Source organism: Strix aluco, chromosome 14 (genome assembly GCF_031877795.1).
Source record: "Strix aluco isolate bStrAlu1 chromosome 14, bStrAlu1.hap1, whole genome shotgun sequence".
Taxonomy (NCBI): domain Eukaryota; kingdom Metazoa; phylum Chordata; class Aves; order Strigiformes; family Strigidae; genus Strix; species Strix aluco.
The window spans coordinates 3,142,964-3,161,858 of NC_133944.1; the positions used below are offsets into that span (position 1 = coordinate 3,142,964).

General features: G+C 57.0%; 1 protein-coding gene across 1 annotated transcript; it reads left to right on the forward strand.

Annotated features, from left to right (window-relative positions):
- The first annotated feature begins 199 nt into the window (after window positions 1-199).
- On the forward strand, window positions 200-15,820 carry LOC141929698 (dual specificity protein phosphatase 22-A-like). Its single transcript, XM_074839498.1, has 7 exons — window positions 200-255; window positions 1,867-1,900; window positions 3,551-3,633; window positions 6,081-6,130; window positions 9,234-9,308; window positions 9,772-9,943; window positions 14,449-15,820. The coding sequence occupies exons 1-7, from the start codon at window positions 235-237 to the stop codon at window positions 14,638-14,640; spliced, it is 627 nt and encodes a 208-aa protein (XP_074695599.1). The 5' UTR covers window positions 200-234; the 3' UTR covers window positions 14,641-15,820.
- Window positions 15,821-18,895: the final 3,075 nt, after the last annotated feature.

Below are 18,895 nucleotides of genomic sequence, written 5' to 3' on the forward strand. Positions count from 1 at the left end.
CAGCAGCAGAGACCTGCTGGAGCAGCCTGCCCTCGGTAAGCGAGCTGAGTTTGCCGGGGCTCTGCACGCTCCCCTCCTGGAATGTGTTCCCCTTCCTCCTGCACTTGGCAGAGGGATGCACTGCTGGAAGGGGGCAGATCTCACCATCCTGTCGGGGATTTTCGGGTGTTTATTTGCAGATAGCCTTGGATACCGAGAAGCCACCTGAATCCTGACCTTGGGGAGTGAAAAACCATGGGGAGTGGAATGAGCAAGGTACTGGGGGGACGGCGGGCTAGCCAGTGTGTCCTCCTTGGGCAGGACTTTTCTCCTGCAGCCCAGGGGGATGCCTGTTCCCAGATCACCATGATGCCCTAAATCCAACCACTTGCCTCCTCACTTTCTCATTCCCCTTTGAAACTTCAAGCACTTAAGAAAGGGAATTAAAAAAGCACACAGCGATCTGCGGATTTATATCCGAGGTGATGAGCTAAGTGTCTGTGGCTGTTAGAAAAGTGACAGCTGGCTTTCAACGCTTGTCCCTTGGGTGGTAAGGCCATGGCATTAGCATCCTCAGGGCTGACGGGGGTCCCTGCAGGGAAATTTCCTCCCCTTGCCACCCTGGGACGTGTCTGGGCCTGGCAGCCATGTACTGTGAAGGGGGAAGTGGGGAGTAACTGTTGCTTGTAGCTCAGCTGAACTCCAGGGCTGGCAGAGGGGATTGATTTCTGTTGGTATCCTTAAATAACCACTTGGTACGTGTGTTCTCCAGTTTAAAATTAGACTCTGAGACAACAACAGAGAGACCAGATCAGGGCAAACTCTCTCTGCGTGGCTCTGGTGTGGTTTAACACCGGGCTTTCACCTGCTGCAGATGCAGCCTGACCTGCAAAGTGGCTTTTACAGCCTCCCCGCTGCCACCAAACCCTCTTGGGGAGCCTTTGCTGGTTGGTGCAGACTCATTTGTGTTGCAAGATCTGGCTTTGACTTGACAAAACGCAGGGCTTGGCGTCCCCCTTCTAGTGGTAACAGCTTGTGCTGTGCTGGGCACAGACGTTTGCTGAATCCAGGTGTTTGTACCCCAGGAGCGGGCTGGGGTTCAGCTGAATGGGAGAAGTGGGCTGGATGTGACCCAGTGCTGCTGCAAATCTTTCCTACAGCCTCTCAAACCAGGTGTCTTCTGCCAGATGGGTGCAAACAAGTCCAACTGGTAATCAGCTCTTCCTTTCTGTGCCACTGGGAACTGCTCTAGCTGGCTCTTACACCCCATAAACACTCTGAGCTGCTCCTTTTTCTCCTTCGTAACCCTGCAGCAGGGAGCTGGAGACCAAATTTGCATACTTGACAGCACTTACTGCAACATCCTGGCCAGAAAATTATTATAAATAGCCTGTGCCTTTGCCTGTCTATCCCCAGCTGGTGAAGGCAACCTTTGAAACTATTTGCAAGAGGTGGTTGCTATAGAATAGCAAAACAAACCGGAGCTGCAGTGGGGCTGACCTGCCTCCAGGAGCCCGGGAGATGGGGGGTCCCTGCCAGGGTCCCCGTGCGAAGGAGGAGGCTGGGGTGGGCTGAGCTGTTTGGGGAATCCAGCCCCCAGCGCTGCCTTTCTGATAGCAACAGGACCAAATGCAAGTCCCTTCCATTTATCTGCTGAGTTTTCCTCAGCTCTGCACTCCTGGAGGGGTTTGGGCTCATGGTTTGAGTGGGCTCAGCCTTTGCTGTTCGTTAATGAAGATGATTCATTAACGTGCCTGGTTTATTGTTGCCTGGGGAGTTTGGTGCCAGATGCCTTGGTCCTGCTGGTACCACGGAAGCTCCCACTGTGTCACATGCACATTGTGCCCGGCGCTCTCTGAAATCTCTCTCCTTTTTGTCACCTCCCAGGTTGTCAAAGGCCTCTACCTCGGGAACATCCGCGGTGAGTGCCTTCCCCTGCTCCACCTCCGTGTTGCTGTGGGATCCCTGGGCAGCTGGTGGGACTGGAGGAGTCCCTCTCCTCGGCAGCTCCCTGTGCCTGCTCCCAGCTGGGGACCTCAGCATCTTCTGGAGATCCAAAGCCTCCCCATCCCAATTGCAAGTGGCCCTGTGCCCAAAGAGTGGTGGTGAATGGAGTTAAATCCAGTTGGTGGCCAGTCACGAGTGGTGTCCCCCAGGGCTCAGTTTTGGGGCCACTCTTGTTTAACATCTTTATTGATGATCTAGATGAGGGGATCGAGTGCCCCCTCAGTAAGTTTGCAGATGACACCCAGCTGGGTGGGAGTGTTGATCTGCTCGAGGGCAGGGAGGCTCTGCAGAGAGACCTGGCCAGGCTGGAGCGATGGGCTGAGGCCACCTGGAGGAGTTTCACTAAGGCCAAATGCCGGGTGCTGCCCTTGGGCCACAACAACCCCCAGCAGTGCTACAGGCTTGGGGAGGAGTGGCTGGAGAGCTGCCAGTCAGAGAGGGACCTGGGGGGGGTGATTGATAATGAGCCAGCAGTGTGCCCAGGTGGCCAAAAGGCCAATGGTATCCTGGCTTGTATTAGCACTAGCGTGGCCAGCAGGGACAGGGAAGGGATCTGACCCCTGTGCTCGGCACTGGTGAGGCCGCTCCTCAATGAGTGGGTTCAGTTTTGGGCCCCTCACTCCAAAAAGGCCATTGAATGACTCGAGCGTGTCCAGAGAAGGGCAACGGAGCTGGTGCAGGGTCTGGAGCACAGGTCTGATGGGGAGCGGCTGAGGGAACTGGGGGGGTTTAGTCTGGAGAAGAGGAGGCTGAGGGGAGACCTCATGGCCCTCTACAACTCCCTGAAAGGAGGGTGCAGAGAGGGGGGATGAGTCTCTTGAGCCAAGGAACCAGCGCCAGGACAAGAGGGAATGGCCTCAAGCTGTGCCAGGGCAGGGTCAGACTGGCTCTTAGGAAGGATTTCTTTGCAGAAGGGGTTGTTGGGCGTTGGAATGGGCTGCCCAGGGCAGGGGGGGAGTCCCCATCCCTGGAGGGGTTCAAGAGTTGGGTTGACCCAGCGCTGAGGGATCTGGTGGAGTTGGGAACAGTCAGGGTGAGGTTCATGGTTGGACTGGAGGAGCTTCAAGGGCTTTTCCAACTGAAACAATTCTGTGCAGCTCTAGCCCAGGAAAGGGATGTCCATAGGGAGCTGTGGTCACCCGCCATGCCGGAGCACCGGGGAATCCCTGGCATGGCTGGAAACCTCCCCGTGTTTGCTGAGACAATATTTACATCGGGCCGATGTCTGGCTTTCTCGCTGGGGCCTCTGGGCAAGGGCAGGGCGAGGGCAAGGAGAAGCTTGGGTTTCACCCAACAGTGAGAACACAACAGCCTTTTCCAAGTTAGCAGTGTAATTTCTCATTCTGGGGGTCGTTTTTGGAGCCTGCTGAGCACCCAGCACATCCAAGGGGGATTTTGCTTTGAAGGAGATGCTCAGTCTCCTTTCCTGCATCATGTGGGGTGAAAGGCAGTGGGAAGGGGCTGGCACAGAGGTTGAGGGTGATGGATTCGGGTTTCTGGTGGGCGCTTGGTCCAGTGGATCTCCCAGGAGGGCGGGTGACTCATGTGCTGCTCCTGCTTCCAGACTCCGAGGACCGGGAAAACCTGCTGAGGAACGGGGTGACCCACATTCTCTCCGTCCACAACAGCGCCAAGCCAGTGCTGGAGGTGAGTGCCCGGCTTGGGGGGGTGCCTGGGGGACCATCCCGGGGGAGCAGGGGCTGGGAGGGTGCAGATGGGACACACGCAGCCTTCTGGCGTGGAGCAGAGAGGGGAGAAGCGATGCTGGAAGTGCACCGATTTACACCGATTCGCTCCATGCAGTGTTGAATTGCATCCAAAGAGGCTCAGCACCGACTTTCGGGGGACAGGGGAGCGGGGTGTTTTGGGGGGGGGGGGGGGGCACGACCACCTCCTCGATGGTCTTTAGGGCGAAGGGGTGTGCTGGCGGGGCCGGGACCCGGTGGGGTGCCCGGTGCTGCCGCGGGGAGAACCGCGAGAGGGCGGCGGTGCCCCACGGATGGCAGCGCCGGGGCCGCATCCAGCCCCGACGGGGCGGGGGGGGGCACAGCGGAACGCGGGGCACCCCCTCCCGTTCCAGGACAGGGGTCCCGGGCCGCCCTGGCTTTGCCTACCCGGTCCCCCCCACTCCCTACCCCGTTTCGTGGGCTATGGGTGGGGGAAACTGAGGCAGGAGGGAGCTGCCCGGTGGGTTGATGCTGGAGGTGCCGGCCAGGTCTTTTGTGCACAAATCCTGCCTGCACGGACCAGAATGGGGATGCTCAGGCCGTGATACTCATCCTGCAGCCGTCGGCCATGTGCAACTTGCGCTTCATCCCGGTGTTGGACCCGCTGCAAGCTCCCAAATCCTGGGAAAGGGGATTCCTTGGATGCTTCATCCTTTGGGGCTCTGATGGGCTGGGAGCCCCCACAAAACACCAGCTCAAGCCTTTTCACCGCTGAGGCATTGAGTAACGTGGAGGGGGGAGAGGGAGAAGGAAGGAGGCTGCATAAAATTGGTGCAGAGAAACGGCTCGTGGCTGGAGAAGGGGCAGCAGCTGGGGCTGGCGGGGCTCGGGGCACGGCCAGACGGGTAGCAAACCACAGGGTGAGCTTACAACATGGAGCAAGCCACTGGGCTGGCGGAAAGGGGAACCGGAAAGACATGGTGGGTTGAGCAATGTGTCAATCACAGCCCTGGGTTGGGAACCGCAAACCCCAGCACCGTTCCCATGCGTGGCCCAGCTCCCTGAGGCGGGATGGGGCCACCCGGCCCCACGGGGAAGGGGAAGCCACTGGGAGCCTGGCAGTTAGTCCAGGAGTGGGGTGCGGGTTGGGGTTTGGGGAGGAATAGGGTCGCTTTGGCTGCTCAGCTGGTTGCCACGGTGGCTTTGCCGGCACGGTGGCTCCTCGCCGCGGGGAGGTTGGCTGGTGCCAGGCATGGCGGGGCACAGCCAGGTTTTGGGAAGCCACAGCCCATCACAGCTCATCCCGTAAAACCTGCTGGTGTTTGCTTGCTGGTCCCCGTGCCCCTGCCTGGTGTGTGGTGCCCTTCCACCCACCACCCGCTGCGTGCCGGGGATGTGGATGAGGAACCCGCTGGCTCCAATTTTCCCCAACCCCACCCCGGCCTCTCTGGCAGCTTCTCCAGGCGGGGAGCAGCCAGCTGGCACGCCATGGGGAGCTGGCAAGTGACACATCGCTGCAGCACCTTGTCCCCGTCCCACAAGAGGCTGCGGGGTGGCGGGGGCGAGTGTGGGACGGGGCTGGGGAGGATGGATGGGATGGAGAGGTGATGCATGGGAAAGCCTGCCCGCACTCATCCTCGCAACGTGGGTCTTTCCAGCGCAGGAATATCCCCTTGTCCATCCGCTATGCCTCTTCCCTCCTTAAATAATCAGCTTTTGCCAGCTTCCCAATTTGCTGTGGGCTGCAGGGAAGCAAGGGTGGTCTGTGGGGTTGGGCTGCATCAGCCCAGGGGGGTCGTTTTGGCAGCGATGCCACAGGGAGCTGATGGAGATGGGGCAAACCCTGATGCTCGGCTGTTTCAGCTCTGGCTGGCAGGATTTCCACCCATTTCAGTGAGAAAAAAAAAAAAAAGGTAAAAAAAACCCAAAACCCTCGGATGAAAAGGATCTAATTTTAGCTCAGAACAGGGAGGATCAAGGAAGCGATGTTTTAAAGAAAGGAAAGTAATCTGACCTACGCCAACATGCGGCAGGATGATTTATTGTGTATTAAAAGGACTGGGAGGAAATAACTCATTGATGAGTGTGACTTCATCAGTGCGTGTTCGCACACGTCTTCCTGATAGGACTCACTGGTCAGGCACCCGGGAAAGGGGTGGCTCAGTTTTGGGGGGTTCCTGAGGATCATAGGGGTTCCCCACAGGCTGGGCTCTTCCCCGGGCTGAAAGGGGGAGAAAATAGCCTGGAGTGGGATAGATGTGACCTGTCATGGTTCTTTCTACCAGTGGGGAGCAGGGTGATGGTACCCAAAAGCGGATTGTGGCTTTCCCCTCAGTGAGGGGTCAGCAGGGGAGAGGGAAAGAGAGAAATGGGGGATTTTGTGTTTCTTGGAGGTGTCTTATTACCGCAGCCATCTTTGTATTGCAGGACATGACCTATCTCTGTATCTCGGCCTCGGACTCATCCAGTCAAAACCTGTAAGTTGTTTGCCATCTTTTTACCTCCCAGCATCACGTGTTGGTAGTTGTCGGTCGATACAAGCTCAGATTCTGCAGAACGAAGGTTCAGTCCGTTCCTGGTGCGAAAACTTTGTGTCATTGCTGAGCTTGACAAAAGCTGCAGTTCATTCTCAGGCGGTAAATGGCATTGTAGGGCTTAAAATCTGTTTCTGTGTGTGTTGGCGGTCAGTAAATTTAGTTTTGCATCAAATTTCAGAATTATTCTATTGGGCAGGGTTGAAAATTGGAGCATTAGAAAGACAGTGATTTGTGTTGGTCTTCCAGACATTTTCCTTGGAAAGAGAAATAAAATATTTATTAAAATCAATGTTTTTTTCCCCATATAAAGCATAGATATTTGTAAGATTTTAACAAAGTTCTCAATATGAAGCTGGCGAGAGGTGCAGGTGCTGCTTGCACTCGGGGGGGTTGCAGCACCCCGCTGCTGCTTTGAGTGACCATCCATTGCAACCAGAAAATGGGTGACTCCGAAGGATTTTTCTCTCCAGTCAAACCCTAAAAAGGATCAAAACTTAATGCACAGCGGCCGGACCAAGCCCCATTTGTGGAAGTGCTGGTTTTCCAGCATCCTTGGGAGCAGCTGTGCCTGGGGGTGTGATTCTGCTTGCTCATGCTCCTGCTGAGTGGAAAGAGAAGCTTTACAAGAAAACCCTGCCTCAGCAAGAACTGGGTTTTTTGCTTGTTATTTTTTCTCTTCTCTCATTTCTTTGCATTTGTGGCATGTCTACCGAAAGGGGGGAAAAAAAAAAAAAAGAAGGAAAAAAAAGAAGATAAGACTGACTGCCGGAAGGAAGACTTATTCAAGGAACAATTTTCTGCTTGTCAGTTTTATGCCTTGGATTTCACAACCCTGGTGAACTTCGTGTCCTGCAGGGGAGACGCTTGTGACTCAGGACCTCAGTGGCTCTCAGCCCTGATCCCACGCTTCGAGGCTGGAAAAGCAGGGGGAGAGCTTTCTTCTGGCTGGCTGCCTGGGGAAAAAAAACCCCGTGGAGTGGGTGAGGATGGATGGGGTGGCCGAAGTGCTCCCCTCCCTCCCTCCAGGATGGGTTGGGAGGGTGATGCTGCGTGCATGGAGCGGGCTGGAGGCTGGCAGCAAGCGGGCCAAGGGAGCTGGAGGTGAGAGCATCGTGTCCCTGCGAGCAAGGTGCATCCCAGTTGGTCCCAGCCAAGGGGCTGAAGGGGACAACTGGGATCTGGAGAGCATGGACCTGTGCAGGCAACACAGGCAGGCCCTGGGGGATGCTGTCTGCTCTATGAAGATGAATAAGATGAGGAAAAATCCCCCAGGACAAGCTTTTGGCAGGGAAACCCACCCACCCCCCCGCAGATGGTGATGCTCCATTTGTTATGGTGGTTGAGGAGGAGGCGGCACATTTGTAGCCCACGAGGAGCGATGGACTGACATCTCCTCCCAGGGCTGAGAGGCTCAATATTTTTAGTATGATCACAGCTTCAGAGATTTCCCCATCTCTTCTCAGGCAGCTATTTTTTAATATGTCCTTGGTTGGTTTCTTAGAAGGCGCTGCTCTTCCAGGGCAGGGTGAAGAACATCCCCTTGGATGGCCTAACAGGGATGGGGGCAGTTTTGGAGGGTTCTGCCTTGTCCCCACAGGGAAGCCGGCTCTGAGTCCCGCTGGGAGCGAGCTCTCGCTGGGGCATGGGGGGAATAACTCTGCGGTAGCTCGTGCCTTGGCTTCTGAGAAATCAGGAAGGCCGTGCAGGCGCACGCCCACCCCATCACGCGGAGGCAGAGGAAGTCCAGCACCAGGGCAGAGGTGCTGCCGCCTCCGGCACTCACTGCCGGGCAGCTCTGGCTCAGCTGCACCGAAGGGACCTTCTCCTCCTCCTCCCAAAAAAATCAGGACTATGTGCCAGGCAGTCAAGTCAGGGAGTCCATCAGCAGCCCAAGTTACCCAGAATCAGGTTTTCTGCCGCAAAACTACCCCAAGGCTCCGCGCGGCTGTGACGGTGAGCAAGGATGGGCAGAATTTATTGCAGAAATGTGCTGAGGAGCCAAATACCTGTCTCGGCGTGGGCTCTTGGAAACGCCCAATGTCTTCGAGAGGGATCAGCAGCAGCTTCCAGCATCCCATGCGGTGATGAGCAGGAGGGATGTGTCTCACCAGAGCCTGCATAACCCTCCCATGAACACCCCCCTCCATCTCATCAGTACATATGGAGTCATTTACCCTGTTTTCTAGGTCTACATGTCTTCAAAAAGATGGGTGCTGCTCTCATTGCTGAGCATCCAGGTCAGAAGCAGAGAAGCACCATAGCGTGTTGCACCTGAGCAGCCAAAAAAGCCCTGGATCCCTGCCCTGCCCTGTTTTGCTGCAAAACTCGCTGGTTAGGGTTAATGTGCTCCCTCTGCCTTGCCAGCAGTTACTGGTTATGGCAGTTACTGAATATGGCAGTTACTGGTTATGCTTTCAGGAATGCAGGCAGCTCTCCGGGGACAAGCCTGTACTGTTTCTGGCAGCCCTACATCCCTGGCACAGGCACCTCTCTGTGCCCTCCCTTGGGTGGGAAGGGGCCAGAGGGGCTACTTGAGATGAAGAGAGGAAGGGAGTTGCACCATTTTGGAACCTGCAGGCAAAACACCTTAGGAGCCACCTTCTCCCTGCCTTCTTCCCTACCAGCATTTTTCCCTTGGAGGGAACTGGGTGGTTTTGACATCATTTGGGAATTAGGGGTGAGCTGATGGCTCAGGACAGTCTCTGATGTGGGGGTGTGCATAGCCCTTGGGCCCTGGAGCTGTCTCCCTGGGGTCCCCCTGAGCTGGTTTGGCTGCTGGCATCACCCTGCTCCCATCTCCATGCCTTGGGAAGCAGGAAATCCCCCGGAAAGTCTCCTAGGTCATTTCCTTCCTGGCAGATGAAGATCAGCCCCCCTGCCTTCGCCTGGCAGAGGAAGGATCTCTGCTCCCACCCCTCACCGGTGGCCCCAGGGTGGTGGGAAGTCCTTGGGTGGGGACACAACTGCTGCTGCCAGGGTGGCCTGGTGCCTCACAGGGGCGGGCAGTCCTCCCTTCCTCACCTCCCTGCCTCTCTCCTTGCAGGCTGCAGCATTTTAAGGAGTGCATCAAGTTCATCCATGAATGCCGGCTCGGTGGTGGAGGCTGCCTCGTCCATTGGTGAGGGCTGCTGTCACCACTCCGCGTCCCCAGCTCGCATCGGTCCTCTGGGAGGTGGGGATGGGCTCCCAAAACGCATCCTTGAGGTCGAATGCCACTTGTGGTGGGGAGGAAGAAGAGGAGAAGACAAGGAACAGTGGGGAGGGCAACAGGGGAAGGTCTCCACTGCCAAGACCCATCAGGGTGGGTGGTCACTGACAACCTGAGCACCCAAAGAGGTGAGACAGGCTAGAGGAGGGGACAGGGGGAAATCACCTTGCCTGGGGCCACCAGTAGTGGCTTGCTGTCCACTCAGCTCCTTATCCCCACCCAACCCCTGGCTGGGGAACCCCCACTAGCGAACCCCAGCTATGGGGAGTGCCCGTGGGAAGCTGCATCCCATGGTTGTCCCTTGCTGCGTGGCCGCACCAGTCTCTGTGCTGGGAACACCCCTCCTTGACACCGCTCCTTCGCGCCGTGCCAGCCTGGCTGGGGTCTCCCGCAGCACCACCATCCTGGTGGCTTACCTCATGACGGTGACCGAGCTCGGCTGGGAGGGCTGCCTGGCTGCCACCAAGGCCGTGCGGTCCTACGTCAGCCCCAACTTTGGCTTCCAGCAGCAGCTGCAGGAGTACGAGGTGACTTTGCTGCAGGAGGTACGTCCCGCGCGCTGACGTCCCTTTATATATGTGTCTGCAGAGTTTGCAAACGTGCAGGGCTCTTTTGCATGCAGCTCACTGCGGGGACCAGCTGTTTGCCCGAGCTGGCCTTTGTGCATGCTATTTATTACCTGGGGATTTTGGGTTTTGCATGCAAAAAAAAAAATTTAAAAAAAAAGTGCCTAGACATTATGCGAGTGCACTTTAAAAAAAGCTCTTTAAAACCCCAGTGATTTTCTCGAGAGTTCGGTTAGGACACAGCGGGGGGGACAGGCCAGCAGCAAGTCCCCCAGGAATCTCGGGAAGGGCGCTGGGCCTCTTCCCAGGAATGCAGAGCAGTGGGAGCCGGAGGCGGAAGGGGGGAGAGGAGAGGGAGGAAGGCTCTTGCGAGAGGCTTCGGGATGTCTGGATGTGCTTGGATCTGTCTGGGCTTCCTCTGACAGCAAGCCCTCTGCTTTTAGAGGCAGGTGACAAGAGCAAGCATTGATGGAGAGATTCTCCTCTTTCGTCCCCAAAATGACACAGAGCAGCAGATTTTAGGAGAGCAGAAGCCCTGACTGGGTGGGTTCTTGTCCCGTGCAAGGGAGGGATGTTGTTGTAGCTGAGCCGAGCTGGGTGCTGGCAGCTGGGAGCGACAGCGGCGTGTTTAATTGGGAGAGTGCTTTTGCAGAGATCAGAGCTGCACTTTTGACCCGGAAAGCCTTCGAAAGCAAAGGGAAAGGCCTTTAAAAGCACAGCTCCTGCCCGGCTCCCTGGCTGCCCTCCAGCCTCCCACGCTGGACCCTGCTCCTCCACCCAGCCCTGGGCTCTGCAGCGAAGGACCGGGGTCCAAAACTGCCCCGAGAGGCTACACGGGCCACAGCTGGACCTCTGCAAGGAAGGAGTAACCCACAACTCGGCGTGTCTGAGACATTTCACAGCCCATGTCACCCCTAAATTTGGTTCTATCCCTGGAGGTGAATCCCCCCATCCGCTGCAGCCACGAGCACGGTGGCGGGAACCTGGTGGTCCCTCCAGCCGCGCTGAGCCCTTCAAGGGGATTTCTCTCCTCCCAGGAGAGAGGCAGGGACAGCATGTGACATTGGTCCAAATGTCAGCCCCTTCCCTACCACCAAGTTCCCTTCCCCGGGCACTGGCTGGAGCAGGCAGGCGCTGTCACATGAGGGATGCAGCCCTGCCCTGTTATCACTGGTTTGCACAAACGCCCCCAGAGGAGGGCGGAAAATGGTCCAAGGGATTACAAAACACCCACGGTGCTGGAGATTCCCTGCGGGGCTTCCCCCAGCCAGGCCGGCTCTCCCCAACCTTTCCCACGGTCTAGCCGCGCCCCAGCACGGACCGTGATGTGGGGTTTGCTGTGCCCCCCTCCACCCAAGCTATTCCTCCTGCTCCCCAAAATCCTGGGCTCAGCAGGCACCAGACTTTCTTCCCTTTCCCTTAGATGCTGCTTTTTCATCCCCTCAAAGTTTTGCTGGAGGCTTTGCAAGTGTTTCCCTGAAAATACCAAAGGGAGAGCCAAGGGTGGAGGCGCTTGGATACGTTTTTCTCAGCTGCAGGGTTTGGCAAGAGCCACCTTTTACTTGAAACACCCTGCGTTCCCCACCCCCGATCGCAGCACCGGGGAGGGAAGCTGCGGATGGCTCTCGTGGGTGGACTTGCTGCTAGCACGGCCCCGGCGGCAAAGGCTGGGTGCTGGAGTGGGGAACACGCTGGCATTACTCACCCGCAGCTGCATTTGAAGAAGAGGAAGAGCCAGGATGGATGCTCCAACCCCACCGGCGATGCCCTTTTCCCAGCTTGCCCCTGCGGCCTCCACCTTGGCAAGAGGAAGGGACTTGCGGGAAGGTCAGCCGAGGTGGATGGCTGGGGGTGGGCTCCATAGGCATGGACCTGCATGGCCAGGAGCCCCTGGGACCTGTTGCCACAGGGCTCCTGTGCTTTGCTTCGTGCCAGCAGCAGTTGGCTTGCTTTGTTCACACTTTGTTCCCATCGGTGGCTTTGGGGTGGTTTTCTCTGTGTGTAGGTAGGATGTGGGGGAAAGGGTATCGTGACCTGCACTTCAGCTCTTGCTGAGGATATAAAAGAGGTTAAATGTACCCATCTAGCACAGCTGCCATCCTGACAGGCAGCAATTTGGAAATGCAATGCTTGGGAGCAGGCAGGGATAAGGGCTGGGCAGGCTGCTCAGGAGGAAAAACCTCATTTCTTGTTGGTTAAAACCTGCGAGAAACAGGTCAGTCCTCCTGGGGACCTCCTGGGGACCTCCTGCCTAGGGCTGTGGGCGAGCATCCCTTGGTGCCTCAGTTTCCTTGATCTGGAGCAGGGACCTCAAATGGGACCCCAGGAGGTAGAAATGGGGAAGATGCTCTCTGGGACTGGCCAGCTGGCCCCTCGCTGCAGGAAACATGCCTCGAGCGTGCAGCTGTGGTTTTGAGCCAGCAAATTGTGCTTATTGGGCCTAGATGGATAAAGAAGGAAGGAAAGGACCAAGAGCAGCAGCAGGATGATGGTCAGGTTAGAAAAGGAAGTAAGTGAGCGCAGAGAAGACAGTGTGGATATGAGAGAGGGCATAGATGGGCATTGGGGTGATGGACCCGTCCCCCCCCAACCCAAGGTCCCCGCCACAGTGCTGGCACACCATGGCCAGGCTGCCTTTCCCCGCTCCTGGTGCTGTCCCAGATGGGATGGATGCTCCTGGCCCCAGGAGAGAGGAGGAGGGCAGTGGGTTAGTGGTCAGCGCTGGAGGAAACGGGCTGTAACCACTTCTTGCTCTGGCTTTAAAAGGAAATGCCTGGCAGCAGCAGCAGGGTGCTTCCCCCGGCCTCCCGCCGGCTCCTTCCCTCCTTTGCTGGGTGGTGGGAGCCAACTCTGAGGCTGGGTGGTGGGTGCTGAGCCTCGGTGGGTGCTGAGCCTCAGTGCCCTGGCTGTGTCCCCATGGAGCTTCATCCCTCCAGATGGTTTGCATGGGAGGGATGCTCCCCCCATGAGCAGCTGGCATAGAAGCTTGCCCCAAATCCTGTCCCAAATCCTTTGGGATTCACTTCCCAGAGGTTGTTTTCTACAAGGAGATCAGGCTGGGCTCGCGGGGTCCACCCCAAACAAGGGGTCTTCCTGCTTGCAGGCGGCGAGTGCACAGCAGCCGTGGCGAGTCCCACTGTCCGAGGGAGTGGATTTGGGAAATCCAGACATTCCCAGTGGAAATCCCCTCTGTCCAAGCTGACTGTCCCCAGCTGCAGGATCAGTCTCAGAATCTCTCCTCTTGCAGCTCGTGGTCCCCGTGCCTGCGGCAGTCCCGGCAGGACAGGGCTGAGCTGCCCGTCCTGCTGTCCTGCATCCCGCACCTTTGCCATGAGCTCTGCCTCCCGGCCGTGGGGTGCTGCCCCGGCACCCTGGGATGCCGGAGCTGTTGCAGGGGCATCGCCTTGGGGGTATCGAGGCTGGGCAGTCCCTGGGGGCTACCTGCCCTCTCCCTCTGGTTCCCCTGGCTGCACCCCAGGCCTGTCCCAGTGCTACCCCGTGCCGGGGCTCCGATGCTTGGTCCCTCTCTGGACCCTTTGCACCCTCAGGTTTTGCATTCCCGACTCCGTGCCCTCCATCCTTTTTGTAAGGTCTTTGGTATTGCTGGGTGTGCTCCTACCACTCATCCCAGTAACTCCTGCTTGCTGGAGCAGCTGGTTCTCAGTTCCTTTGGAAGAGAGCAAAGCCCTGTCCGCTCCCCACGAGCACGGTGGGTCCTGGCAGAGCTGCCCGTTCCTGCCCGTGCTCTCGGGTGCTGCAGTCTGGGCCTGTCTGGCTGTTTCTCAACCCAGCAGTAGCGGGAAACATTTCTACAGACTGTCTCTCGCTTCCCAGCCATCTCTGGACCTCAACCTCCTGCCAGCTGGCCCCTGGCCACTGGAGCAGCCTTTGCAGCTGGCTGCAGTGGTGGTGGGGGGGGACAAGAGGCACCCCCAAACTGCCCGGCAGCAAGTGAGATGCTCTGCAAACAAACCTGCCTCAGCACGCAAGAGCCACCTTGGCTGTGCAGCTTGTGGCAGCGGGTGCAGCCTGTCCCCGGGGAAGAGAGCATAGGGAAGATTTTCTTACGGGAATTCAGGCACACAAGGAACAACAGCAGCTTCTTGGCAATGAAAAGTAAATAAAGCTGCCGTCCCGGCTGCAGCCAGCGTGAGAAGCTGAGGATGCTGCCAGCTCTCCAGGTCCATCTGTGCCAGGCTGGGGATGCGGGGAGTGCTCGGTTGCAGAGGAACCATCATATATCTCTTGTATGATGTGGTTGTGTCATGTGGTGTGTGAGCTCCTGCAAAATTGGGGCCTTTCTGCTTGCTGGCTGTGGCTGGAGATCCCCCGGCCTCGTCTGAGGCTGCAGTAGGGATGCAGTGGGCATTGCCCCTCCTCGGCTTGCTGCTTTCCACCGGAGCTGTTGGAAGCCCTGGCTCTTGAGCTGGAGGTGTCTCAGCCCCCAGTGACCCTGACAACCTCTTTTGGCTTTGTCCTGGCAGTACCGTGCCTGGATCCGCCGCGACTATGGCAGGAACCCGTTCAAGGACCAGGAGGAGCTGCAGTGCTTGCTGGCCCAGAAGGAGCAGCAGCCGGGGAGCAGGGATCGCTCCTGGCTCCACTCTCCAGCTCCCACCTACCCGCTCCCCTACCACGCAGGTGGCACTGGCAGAAGCAGATGGATGAACAGATAAGCAGCTGGCTGCTCGCAGGCAGACGTTGGCCCTGGGCCTTGGAAAACTCAGTCTTCCCTTTGTCAAGTGCCCACGGGGGTTCATGTCTGGGGCAGCGAGCAGCCAGTGCTGGCCTCGGCCGTGGGCTGGAGGGTTGGAGCAGGGGGGTCAGGACTTGCAGACCTTCTCCTTGGCTGTCAGCTCTGTGTATACCTCTGGGCAAGCCAGTTAATTGATGACAGTGTCTTGCTCTTTCCCGTTCCCCCATTTCTCAGTGGATTGCAGCTACCTTTCCATCACTCAGTGCAGCAGCAAGCCCCATCCCTCTCCCCAGCAGCACAGTACCCAGGCGCTCCTCTGGCAGGGCACAGGGATGCCGACGCAGACCTTGGAAAGCCAGAGCAGGATGAGATGGGGAGAGACCACCTTGTCTTCTGCTTTGCAGTGAAGCTGGGGGGCGATACAGTCTGTGAGGCTGCCCTGAGGAGGGAGGGATGGGTCCTGGGACAGGGGTGTGCTGCTGAGCCCGGCTGTCACCCCGTGCGATGGGGAGAGGGGCTGGAGGCTCCGGGGGCTGCAGATACCCCTTGCCGTGTTCGGACTTTCCTGGTCCAGCCTGTCCTTGGCTGATGTCTGTCTGGCATTTTTGTTAACTCACCCCCCCAAGGAGGGGGAAACCCAGCAGCGCCAGAGGCTGCCCATCCCCACCACCTCCATCCCCGGAGCTGGAGTGGTTCTGGGTTTCCCCTGCTGCCCAACCTGAATGTCCCCGGTTGCAAAAGAAGCCGATTGCTCGATTGGACTTAGTTGACCCACAGACCAGCTTAATGCTGTCCCTCTCCAACAACCTTTTTAATATTGAAAGACTATGACCGTGCCCCTTTTTTCATCCCAAACTCATGCAGTGCATTTCCAAAGCATGGGCTTCCTTTACCAGGGCTCCACACATCTGCCCTACAAGGGGGGTCCCAATTCATCGAGGCAGCCCTTCTACATTTAAACCTTCAACTCTTCCATGTCAGTTTGGCCTTTTACTATAAATACTTTGCTTCTCAAAAATATCTGTTCTGAGGAGAAAAACAAAAGGCTTTTCCAATATTTCTAGGAATCCCCTTAATGAAAATTTCTGGGTACTTGGAGTGTGACAGCGCTGGGGGGTGACTTGCCCAATTCCTAATAAAGAGGAGAGTGATTAAAACCATGAGGATGACTGGTCTTGATTTGTGGTGTTCCTGGTGGGACTGGAGGGATGTGTCCTGTTTCCTATTTTCTTGAGGAGAACCACCAGCAAACTTAAAAATTTTAAAGAATCAATGTTTAGCCATTACGTATAGGATTCTGGGAAGAAAATTATGGGGCTTTTCCCTATCTTTTTAGGTTGAGAAAAGGATCCTTTTGGCTGTTATTCTACATGCAGGTATGCTGCGGTTCGTGCCTGCAGCACACCCTCTGCGAGCAAGGGCACTGGGCAATTCATGAGATCAAGGACCATAAATACTGCTGATGGAGTGGACTGAAGAGAAGTTGAGCAAACTGGGTTGATACTGGATTTAATGCCTCCATTATCATATTAGGAAGCAGAAAAATGGAACTTGCGTGCAGGAAAAAAAGAGAAGAAAGTTGGTTTCTGGTGTTAATAGGAAGTCATCGGAGATATGTGATAAGCAGAGATTACATTTGCAGTAGGTGTGATAACCTCCGCAGAGCGCTGCCGTCCTGTCACCTGCACCAGCCTGCATGGCCGTGACCCTTCCCATCCTACGACCAGCCATCCCAGGACTCAAACATTCCCCATGGAGCTGCAGCACCAAAGCAGCTGTTACCCCTGGAAAAATCCCCCTGATTTGGGGAATCACAAGGGATGCTCCCTCCAAGCTGCAGCATCACCCACGCCTGGCATCACAGCAACAACCGTTGCCCAAATAGCATCTCCTAAACCAAATTTCCCCCAAATTTGAGGGGTGGATATATATATTTTTCCCCTCTGGCTTACATCAGTGAAACCTGTGGTGGCTTTAGGATTTCTGGGCACTGGAAGGCGTGGCCTGAAGCAGGTAAAACTGGGCTAATTTCCACTTCTTTCTACATTGCGAAGAGACTGCACGCTTTGCTGCTCAGCTCGCATCACATCAGCCCTCCCAAAAGCCCGGTGCCTCTGGCACAGGGAAAATCGCTCTGCTGAAGTGTGAATGAGCTTCCTGGGGTGCTGCTCACACACACGGAAATAGTCTGCAAGAAATTCCCTGCCCTGCTGCCCGCCCCAGGGTGTGTTTCGCGTTTTCCCTTGCCAGTCGCTGGCAGGGTTGTGGGGCATCTCGCTCCCTTCCAGCCTGCCACAGCCAGCAAGGTGAGCGGCTGAAAAACCCATTTTAAGGGGCTTATTATTTTATCTTCCTCCTTCTGGGAGCCCCCTCACCCCAGGGAACTGAGATTTTGCCTTTGCAGGCTGCCCATGAAGTCACGGAGCCAAAATGAAGCCAGAGGTGATGGAATCACCCTGCTGGCAGCAGGGTTGCAATTAGTCTCCAGCTCATTGGGCTCCAGAGGGGACCAGGGCATGGAGAGCCTTGATTATATGAAGCCCCTTTAAAATATCCCAAATTTGCCAGAACTGTTACAAAAGAAACAATTCTTTACCAAGGAGCCTCTGGCCGATATAGGGAGGCAGGACTGGTGCCGCAGGGGACAGCAATGCAACCCCCTCCCTGCAAAGCTTAACTTGTTTCTTGGAAAAAAAAAAAAAAAATGCTTCTAACCATATTTGATTGCAAAAGATGTTTTTGGCTCTCCCCAAATCTCACAGGGGGGATCTGATTAGGATCAGTCGGGTGTTTAAAAACAAGGGCTGTTACAGCCATTATTTATTAGAAATGACAGTAAAGGTTGTGTACCTTAGATCATTATTTTTATTATACCATCTGTGCAGCTCCATACATTTCCCATTTCTCTGTATTACCCACATGGGAGTAATTACGGTTTTCTTCCAAGAAATGTGTGTGTAATCTGGTAATCCCAGAAAAACCCCTCTGAAGTCAGGCTGCATATGGTCCTTTACACTCTGCTACAGCCAGTGGCCCCAGGCTGGGTGCGTCTGGGCTGGGTTGGGGCTGCTGGGCACTGCTGGGGCAGCCAGGGAGGGACGGAGCCGGGACCTGGGGTCCATGCGGGAGGGAACTGCCTGGGGATGGACTGATCTGGGACTGGGGAGACTGGTCTGGGACTGGGGAGACTGATCTAGGAGAGGGGAGAGTGATATGGGACTAGGGAGACTGGTTTGAGATGGGGGATGGACTGACCTGGGTCTGAGGATGGACCGATCTGGGACTGGGGAGACTGGTCTGGGACTGGGGAGGGACTAATCTGGGACTAGGAGACTGGTTTGGGACTGAGGATGGACCAGTCTGGGACTGGGAAGACTGATCTGGAACTGGGGAGGGACCAGTCCGAGTCTGGGGAAACTGACCTAGGATTGGGGAGACTGATCTGAGACCAGGGAGACTGATTTGGGAGTGGGCAAGGACAGATATGGGACTGGGGAGACTGGTCTGGCATGGGGGATGGACAGATCTGGGACTAGGAGACTGGTTTGGGACTGGAGAGTCTGATACAGGACTGGGGAGACTGGTTTGGGACTGGGGATGGACCAACCTGGGACTGAGGATGGACCAATCTAGGACTGGGGAGACTGGTCGGGAGCTGGGGAGGGACCAGTGTGAGTCTGGGGAGACTGATCTAGGACTGGGGAGACTGGTTTGGGGCTGGAGAGGGAGAGATATGGGATGGGGAGACTGGTCTGGGACTGGAGCGATCTGAGACTGGTCTGGGACTGGGGACACTGGTCTGGGACTGGAGCGATCTGAGACTGGTCTGGGACTGGGGATGTCCCGGTCTTGGTAGGGCTGAGCTCAGCCCGGGGACGGACCCGCCTGGGGCTGCAGGCGGGGGGGACACGGGGCATCACCCTGGGCCCTTCGCCCCGCCCCTTTCCCCGCCCACCCCGCCCTCGCCCCGCCCACCCCGCCTTCGCCCCGCCCCTCCGGCTGATTTCTCGGAAAGGCGCGCGCTTCAGAGAAAGCGGCGCCTGCCGCGCGCGCCCCTCAGGGCGGCTCCCCATTGGGCCGCCGGAGACAGAGACGGCTCCCCATTGGGCGGGGCGGGCATGGAGCGGCGGCTGACTATTGGCGGGAAGGTGCGGGGGCGGGCCCGGGGGCGGGCCCGCTCCCTCGGGGCCGCTATAAAAGACGGGCGCAGGAGGCGGTGCGGGCAGCGGCGCGGA